Source organism: Patiria miniata, unplaced genomic scaffold (genome assembly GCF_015706575.1).
Source record: "Patiria miniata isolate m_02_andy unplaced genomic scaffold, ASM1570657v1 HiC_scaffold_3, whole genome shotgun sequence".
In the NCBI taxonomy this organism is placed as follows: Eukaryota; Metazoa; Echinodermata; class Asteroidea; order Valvatida; family Asterinidae; genus Patiria; species Patiria miniata.
Window position 1 is genome coordinate 9411056 of NW_024037069.1, and position 9103 is coordinate 9420158.

Consider the following 9103-nt stretch of genomic DNA (forward strand, 5'->3'; position numbering starts at 1 on the left):
TAACAGATGTAAATATAAATTTAAAAAACCGACTGTTAACATGAAATGAACAGGTAGATATCCCATATTTGTCATTACTTAATCTAAAACTGAACATGCCACATAATGCAACGCATGCACTGTCTAATTTTGAAGATCAATTTTGAGAAAAATAAATAACTCAAATTTAATTTACCTTGAATGACAAGTGCTCATCTGGAGTATAACGATACAAGGAGCAGAAAAAAAGACTATATTTGTTTGGATCTGAAAGCGTTTTTTTTTCTCACTTTTTTGCCTGTACATTGCATGATATAAATAATGACCTATGACATTTTATTAAGCTGAGTGATAAGAACTAAACCATTATTGATTCTTATCACTCAGTTTGCTGTTTGCTATTTTGCTTGTATATTGCGGCACAAAAAATGGTTCCAATGACCTATGACGTTGAATAAACCGAGTGACAAGAACCAATTCATGATTGATTTTTCCTGATTTATTTAGTTACTTGTTTGCAAGAATGTGATTTTAGTACTGTGTTTTATAGCAGCTGTAGGGCAACTGGAACTATGCTTCAAAACAAGTAGGCTATGTCTACCTTTCCATACAGCCCCGGTGGCGGATGTAGGGGGGGGGGGGTTCATCCGCTGACTAAGGTCATAAAACTAGTAAAATTGAGCCAAAAATTATAATTGGAATGCTAACGTTCCTAATTCATTCTCCAAAAGTCTTTTACGGGGGATGCCCCCAGGCCCCACCTATGGGGGCACGACGTTTGGAATTCCCTCACTCAACCCCCTTGATATCACCCGACCCCCCTCCTCCCAAGATTACTCGTAGCTAGATCCGCCTCTGATGCCGCCACTTCAACTTTGATTTGAATCCTAAAACAGTAACTAATTTCCAGCCCTGATCATTCCGAACTTTGTTGAGAATCATTCAACAATCTTTGAAACGTCACCCCTTTAACGAAACATTTAAACCCCAATCAAAACCCATTACTGGTTAAGGAACCTGAAAAAGTTACTTTAGCCTACTTCAGATATGGCGGGCACAATAGGAGGGCGCTATTTGCTTTGGGTAAATACAAAAGAGTTTACCCAAATCAAACAGCGCCCTACTTTTGTGTCTGCAATAACTCAAATAGGCTAATAGATTATGTGTAGATCTCGATTCAGAATCCTCGGAATTCATTTTGGCCCTTTTTCTGCATTTTCTTGGATTTCGAAACCGCGACAATTATCATGCTTGCATGGCGAGGCGAAAAACAAACATCCAATCTATAGAGGGCGGCACATACTTTACATATTACCGGGAACCATCCCATCCACTGAGGGGAACAGCGGGCATCCAATCTATAGAGGGCAGCACACAGTGTACCATCCCATCCATTCAGGGGAACTTTCAGCGAACATCCAATTTATAGAGGGCAGCACACAATGTGTACAGTAACAGATAACTATCCATCCATTCAGGGGAACAGCGGACATCCAATCTGTAGAGGGCAGCAAACAATGCACACAAAAAAGTAGTGTCAGAGGACCTCCTATCCATTCAGCCATGCACCAAATAATCACAGTCAAAGCTTGCGTCCAGCCTAAAGAGGGCAGCACAGACATTGATAATGCCCTTCTCCAAGAAGACAAATTCGATCACGTTAAATTTTGGCGCATAATTGTGATGGATTAATGTCGAAATAGAAACACTCAACACATGAGCAAGTTCGGGCGCGAACAATAGTAAGCCATAGTTCGACTAAAGTACGTTGTTTAGTCGTCAGAAAAGACGTCGTTTAGTTGTCACAAAAAGACGTCTCTGTGTCGTCAGAAAAAGACGTCGTTTGGTTTTGCATTATATACGAGCAAAATAAGACCCAAATAAGACGTCATAATTTAACGTCAAAAAGACGTCTTTTAGTCGTCAGAAACAGACGTCTTTTAGTCTTTTTGCACAGGAATATTCTCTTTTTGCGTTGCCAAAACACCTTCACGTGTCTTTTTGTTTTTGTCCAGTTCACCAGGCATTAAGGATTTTCTGCCGAGTTGTATAACAAGGACGATAAAATAATATTGTGTCTTTCGGTACTTTTAATGAGTGCAATAAATATTCACGTTTTCCAAAACTTGCATATTTTCCCTCACTGTGTCTGCTAAAAGGTACGGTACCGTCCATATTTTAACATAAATTTAAAAAACCCCATTAAAACAAACATTAATACAAATAAATATACCTGGTCTTGATAGGCTTAACGGATTCAACAATCAGACGAGTGTCAACATTAGATTGTCACGAATATAAGAAACAATCCAAAACTGAAAGCAAGGATACATGGGATTCCCAGTGTCTAGAAAACACTCCGACGGAGGAAAAACCTCAGTGTCGCTGGAGGGTAAATAAGTCGTTTTTCAATGGCACATAAGAAATGCGCTGCTATCATTTAACCTATAGATTCAGGAAATACACACAAAGAAATACAGCCATTTTGCGTCTGCTTCGTCTTCTTTTCAGAAGACATATGTGTTACGATGAAAAGAAGACAATAATGAAAATGGTTTCATCAATCACCCTTCCACTGCGAAGCTCACGAGCGCTTGACAAGTAAAGAATAGTAGCAAGCGCTAATTGGTGTCATTTGTTATGAAGACTGCAAACTGCACAATATGTCGTTATGTACAGCAAATTACAAAAACAATCCTTTTTTTGTCTATTAATACATTAAAAAAATACAAGAGGTCATCTTACAACCCAAAACTGGTATCCCCCTCTCTCCCCCCCCCCTCTCTCTCTATCTCTTTCTGGACGTCTGTATTAAACCCTCCAAAAATGGGGGCGGGGGAAGGTTGGGGGCATGGATGGGGAGGGTTGCCACAAACAAAATCCCCCTGCAAATCGGTCCCGTTCCCAGTCCGTACATCATCGGTACTGGATGCGAGGCGGGGACCAGCCTCCCTCGTGAGAATGGAATTATGGTCAGGCTGCTACTATTAAGTCAGGATTGTGCAGCATTAATTCAATAAATGAACTCAATCAGATTTTTTCTGTCGATATCTCATTCAAAAGATAAAATTTATTTGACAAGGTAAAACTCGAAAATTGCCCGAGGATGTAACATTAAATGCAATAAAATGTCACAAACTTCAGCAATGTTTTGTGCCGTTGGCCCACTGCTCTGGAACAAGCTGCATCAACCCCAGGGAAGCTGAGAATCTTAGTACATTTGAATCTGGCTTAAAAAAATCTGTTTCGGGAAGCATTTGGTGCAGTGTAATCTTTCTTTTCGCTTGTAAAATTAAATTCAATTATATTTAATTTAAAGCATGATACAAGAAATGAAATTGGGAGGATAAAAATCAAATAAACATTTTTCTGATGCTTTTAACACATTATTTGGCTGATATATGACTTATTTCGATATTTTTTACCATTTTGGCGGCCACATTGGCGGCCATCCTGGCCGACATCATGCATTTATAGCATGATAGCAAAAAGGGATACAGAAATAAATTCGTGAGGGTTAAAAATACAACTAACAATGTTTTTGATGCTTTTATCACACTATTTGGCTGATATATGACTTATTTCGAAAGTGTTTTAACCATTTTGGCGGCCATATTGGCTGCCATCCTTGTGTTGTTTGTTATTTTATTTGTGTTTAAAATTGGAGTCAATTTATATAGGCTGTTCGATTCTCAGGCTAGTTGGACTTTTTTCCCGTATATTTTTTTGGGCGTGGTCCTGACCGTTATGTTTTCTTCGTCTGTTTCCTGATGGTTTGTTTGCTGACTAATTATAGTCTGTTGATCTTTCCGTACGTCTGTATGTTTTGTTGTTTGTGCAGTTTGTCTATGTAATTGTGTAATTTAGTAATTACAGAACCTGGTTAATTGAGTTCTGTGTACATTTTCTCTTTCTTATTATCATTGTGAAGTCGTCCATCAGTTTTTGGTTGGCAAGGTTAACGTAGGCCTACTCTCATTCGAAGGTCACCTAGATAATTTGTCAATTGCAAGAGAGTGCAAACAAATAACCAGCGATGCCAAATAAAAGGGTTGTTTAGCGTCGGTTGTTCTGGTGAGTTCGAACAAAGAATCGATACTTTATTATGACGTTCTCCGTCACATTGCTGCCGCCAACGCTTATCACGCCTTGTTGATGCGTATGCTGCCCTCTATAGAATTGACGCTATAAGGTAAGTGACAGTGATTGTATATTCGCTCATACCCCCTCTGCCCTGCCCTGCGAACAGAACCCTGGGATACACTGATGAATTCACGCTCTGATTGGATAGATTTTGCATGACCTGTGACCTGCAAGTCATCACGGCCACGACTCGGCAAGGTTTGAAACGGCCGTTAAGATCAATCTTTTATTCCCATTCATAAATGCTTTATTTCGTTGAAAAGCGTAATGTAGGAAAATCTGTAAAACGTTTCTGTTTTATAAATTTTCAATTCTCGTCACTTGCTCAGGCTCTGTTTCGAATTCATGATGGGTCAGGTTGCATATATTGCGACGCTGAAAATTTGTCCACATGGTTCGCAATGAAACAGAAATCACATCCGGTATGGAATGCGAGCATTTCTACGGGAAAGTTTTCGGATAGCATTTGCGCGCATTGGCTAACTGCGGTCTTAAACAGCTGCAGCCAGATGCTTTATATACAGGTTATAGGTCACTTTCTTCACAAGATTTTGTGAAGCTCATCAGCATATCCCAGCGCCCTGTTTGCACGGCGGTGGGTACGAGCGAATGATTGTGTATTGCATGACGGTGAGCAATGCATATACTGCCCTCTATCGATGAGAACCGTTCATTTCACTGTATATGTAGGTATTTCCATTTTAGTGGTTTCTGTGGTTTGTTAATGCATAATTATTTTTGTATGCACAATTTTGTTTGCTCGGAGCTTAGATATTTATTCATTTAGGCAAACAAGCAATGGTGGGAAAACTAGATCGGATTCAACGGCCAAAATCGTACGATCGAGGTTGAAATGGCGGCAATTAATAAATCGGGAAAACTCAATCAGGTATTGGTTCTTGTCACTCGGTTTATTCAACGTCATAGGTCATTGAACCTTTTTGTTTTGTGACGTAATATATAAGCAAAACAACAGGCAGCAAACTAAGTGATAAATATCAATAATTTGTTTGGTTCTTATCGCTCACCACCATAGGTCATTTTTGATTTAAATATGATTGCAATATAGTCAAGCAAAAGAACAAAATACACGTTCAGCTCCCCTTTAGTAATCCAGTTTTTTGCTCCCTGAATAGCGTTATACTGTAAATAAGCAGATGTCATTTATATTTTTCAAAGCATTTTTAACGACCAGTTGGATAAAAAAAGGCCATCCTACATTTTCATCCTACATTTCTCTTTATATTGTTTTACTCCCAGCGATTTTAATGACGGATGTTATTTTTGAGGGACAGTTCTGCAAATATTATGTCTGCTCCTTGTATTGAAAGGACTCCGACTTACTGCGCTCAATAGAAATGCTTTTTTCAACTGAACGGGCAGAATGATAATTTACACTTACTCGACGATAGTTCATAGAACATGCTTTATAACTACCAAAGTGACAAAAGTGCAACGTTTGCAAAGACTTGTTGATACTTTAGGCATGAATGGAAAACAATCGAGCTCTTATTGCACAACGATATACCCCACGTCCAATTTATGTACTTTCACACTTGGCTCCCATAAGCACACGTGTGAGAAAAAAAAATCTGTGACGTTTTCAGTCGTCTATATACCTTTCTACGCTTGGTTGGCAAGCTGCATGGGTTGCAAAACAATGGAAGGCCAACACTGCAAAAATGAAGAAGAGTTATTACAGACAACCCAAATATTATTTGAGAATTTGAAATACAACAAACATACATCATTTCTACACATGCCTTTTGACTATTGAAGGCCTTATGAGGACGTTTTCTAGCAAAAAGTAATGGTCAACCCTGGCTTCAATTCATGCGCTTCCGGCAGCCCATATAAAATGGTGTCAATGTTTACAAACAAAAGAAAGGTCTATGAGGCCATGTGATGAACGAATGAGGGCGCCATAGGCCTACAAACAGATTGAATTTGTGGGTGCTTAACTTAAAATAACATTTTCTACAATCTATATTGAAATATATTTTGTAAAATGTCATACTTTTTGAACCTCATTATTAAAGCATTCTCATGCACACGTTGCTTTTGTTTTCTTAGGCACAGAAATGGTGGAACACCCAGTCCACAGATTCCCCTTTCCACGAACTTATACCAACGTATACCGGTGTTGATATGTTGCGATGATGATACGCAGCGGCGTCCCACTCCAAGAAAGCCTCCTCCTGTCTTCCTTTGCCGACGGTCACCACGCCGTGTTTGTACTCGATCCAGAAGGGGCGACTTTCAGTGCCACTGACGATACCTTCCTCGTTGTCCACTGAACGCCCATCCAACAACTCTTGACAACCGAAACAGGCTCGGATGACCGACCTTTTTCCGCTCCAGCCACCTAAGGCTGTTGATATCATTGAAACAGTTTCGATTTAATTCTAAGGTTTACAAAGCTTTGTCTTTGTGTATAGCTTAATTGAGCTCTAGCAACTTGTCCCCTGAGTCGGAAGACTAGGTGAACAATTGACTCATTTTCTTTTCCAACTGACAATGCTTGGTGAGTTTTTATTGAGTTGGAACGTAGCAGGATGGTAGCGATCGAATCTTGGGATGGAGACAAAGACGAAGCCGTGCGTTTTGTAAACCAATTCATATATTTTATATAGAGCCCATAGAGAGGTTCAAGCGATTTTTCCAAACAGAATATACCTCCCACGATTTACCGCAATACCCTATCCTACTAAATACAATAATTACACAAAATATTATCTTGTGAACACAAAATAAACATTTTACTGTTACTGTCCCTTCTCGGACTCCATAACATAACATTTATGGGCATCAGTGAATTAAAGGGGCGAACCGTATACAAATCAAATCCTTCAAAATTTAAAGGAAATGTTGACTGTATCTCCTACAACAATCACTCAATTATTCTCTTTGTTTGTTACTTTAGTACATTTTGTAGCCCGTAAAAATTGAAATGAATAAATAACAGTTTGGAGCACTCACTTATCCAGGCAAAGACGGATACTTCTGTCTTTTCCTCCGCCAAGACTACATTGGCACTGCGTGGGGTTTTTACGTCCAAGTCCAACCGGAAAGGCGCCCTCATCGGCTGCAAGATGAACGTGGCAATTGGAGGCGTGGACGGGTCCGTTGTGAATGAGCAAGCTAAGTGAACCCCAAGTAATACGGAAATAAACAGTGAAAACCGAATGATATTAATAAGACAATTATTGTAGGCTACACGTAAATGAGCTGATAGATCACCAATATAACACAGGGCTACCAAAGGGGATTGTATAGATCTACTGTTGATGGGTGTGTAATACATATATACATGTAAATACCATTATATCGTTGTGTATTCTGACAGTTGGGGGCGCTATTGGACGGGCAATCCAATGTAGGCTCTTACTCATCAGTTCAAATTGACAACTAACTGTAGAACGATTTATATATAAAATTAATGAATTGTTTTGCCTTGAACTTAATAATACTAAAGGCATGACGATATAGAATGAATGTTGCCTAACACATTAAAGATCCTTAACTTAAACATATATACATATGATGGCACTGCTATTTTGCTATTGAATTTGACGAAGTGTAGACAAACAGAAGAGTTTAAAATATCTCTAGAAATAGTCAAACTAATCTGAAAAGAGGGCACAAATTACACAAATGCATTATAGTGACATCAGAGTGACGACTCCTTTGTTTTCATACATTTACATAGATTCTCCCAATGAACGTTTTTAGTGCCAACCATGGCTCTCATTTTGTTATATACAAACATGCTAGAAACCCCATCATTTTTAGTTTTTCCCTTTAAGTCAACATACTTTACCCACGCTTGGAACTGCAATTGTAACGGAGTGTTTTAGAATTACTTACATTTGATGTCGTCGAGATTGCGTTGTTTACCTCGGCATTCGGTTCTGAAAGCCGCCAAAGCCTTGTCACGAAGCGTGGTCAGATCATCACCGGGTGCAGCCTTGATCATAGCGCTACACATCTTCCCTCGCACGGGTAGCAAAGGGAGGGAACTAACAAACCCAAGAGCTAAAACTAACTCCAACATTTTACGCGGGGTTTTTTTTTCCAGCCAGCAGTTCCTTACTTTGGAATCCGTGTCAAGACGGGAACAGCACCACTCCCTGATACAATGAGCCTAATGTCTGCAAAATAGCCTCTTGTCGTCATACAGTTTCCACAGTAACGCAACAATGGTGATTGTGTGGAATTGGCTCATCCACGTTGATCCAGCCTAAGTACGTTTTTTTCATTATAACTCGATCAATACACTTCTTTGATTTGCCTCCGGCTAATAAACGGGTGGGTCGTTAAATAGCATATACCTCCATTCTCCTCCTTCTTCGCTTCATTGGCCATCACTCCATGTCCAACCGACTAAATTGAATGCTTTTATGAATAACAATCGAACACTGCATGCAGAGTATCACTACTGTTTTTTTTTTTATTACAAAACGAGGCTTCGCAGGTGAGACGTCTGTCCGCGCGGGATTTTGTGTTCCTTAGGCCGATAAAGCAATACAAATGTGATGAATAATTCAGTAATTTCACTGGAAAATTATGTTTATGCATGAGAAAAGATTACCAACTTCGCAGCATTGAATTTTCATTAAGTCAATATAGTTACAGTAAAGCATATTAAAGAAAAGCTGTCGTGAACGAATAATGAGAACAACCCAGATCGTTATAGATCCCTGAATTTGAACTTTTCGATACCCATATTTTTGTGGGCTATTTTTCTCTGTAAATTTATATTTTAGATTGTACCTTCAGGGAAAAGGATTCAGAGAACCTTGGTGTCTTGCAAAAAGATACCATTATCATTGATACGATTATCTGTAACAGTGCTGCATCCAAAAGTTTATTATCACGCCTTGTTTATGTGCGTGCTGCCCTCTGTAAGCTGAATGTGAAGGGTGCACACCGGTGAATAGGCCAAAATCCACCGACCGAGGTCATGCATAATAATTATACC

The 9103-nt window shown here is 39.3% G+C and overlaps 1 protein-coding gene across 1 annotated transcript; it reads right to left on the reverse strand.

The window, feature by feature from the left end:
- Positions 1-5106: 5106 nt before the first annotated feature.
- Positions 5107-8348, reverse strand: LOC119737049. Its single transcript, XM_038211121.1, has 3 exons — positions 7990-8348; positions 7102-7263; positions 5107-6493 (listed from the first exon to the last, which is right to left on the reverse strand). Exons 1-3 carry the CDS (start codon positions 8174-8176, stop codon positions 6192-6194), a joined length of 651 nt encoding a protein of 216 aa, XP_038067049.1. The 5' UTR covers positions 8177-8348; the 3' UTR covers positions 5107-6191.
- Positions 8349-9103: the final 755 nt, after the last annotated feature.

What these genes read in the sequence shown, in the direction of transcription:
- LOC119737049 (XM_038211121.1), bottom strand. Translation starts at nt 8,176, where the DNA reads ATGTTGGAGTTAGTTTTAGCTCTTGGGTTTGTTAGTTCCCTCCCTTTG. An exon ending in CAATCTCGACGACATCAAAT is followed by an intron (nt 7,264 to 7,989) that starts GTAAGTAATTCT and finishes GGGTTCACTTAG; the next exon opens with CTTGCTCATTCACAACGGAC. An exon ending in ATCCGTCTTTGCCTGGATAA is followed by an intron (nt 6,494 to 7,101) that starts GTGAGTGCTCCA and finishes TGATATCAACAG; the next exon opens with CCTTAGGTGGCTGGAGCGGA.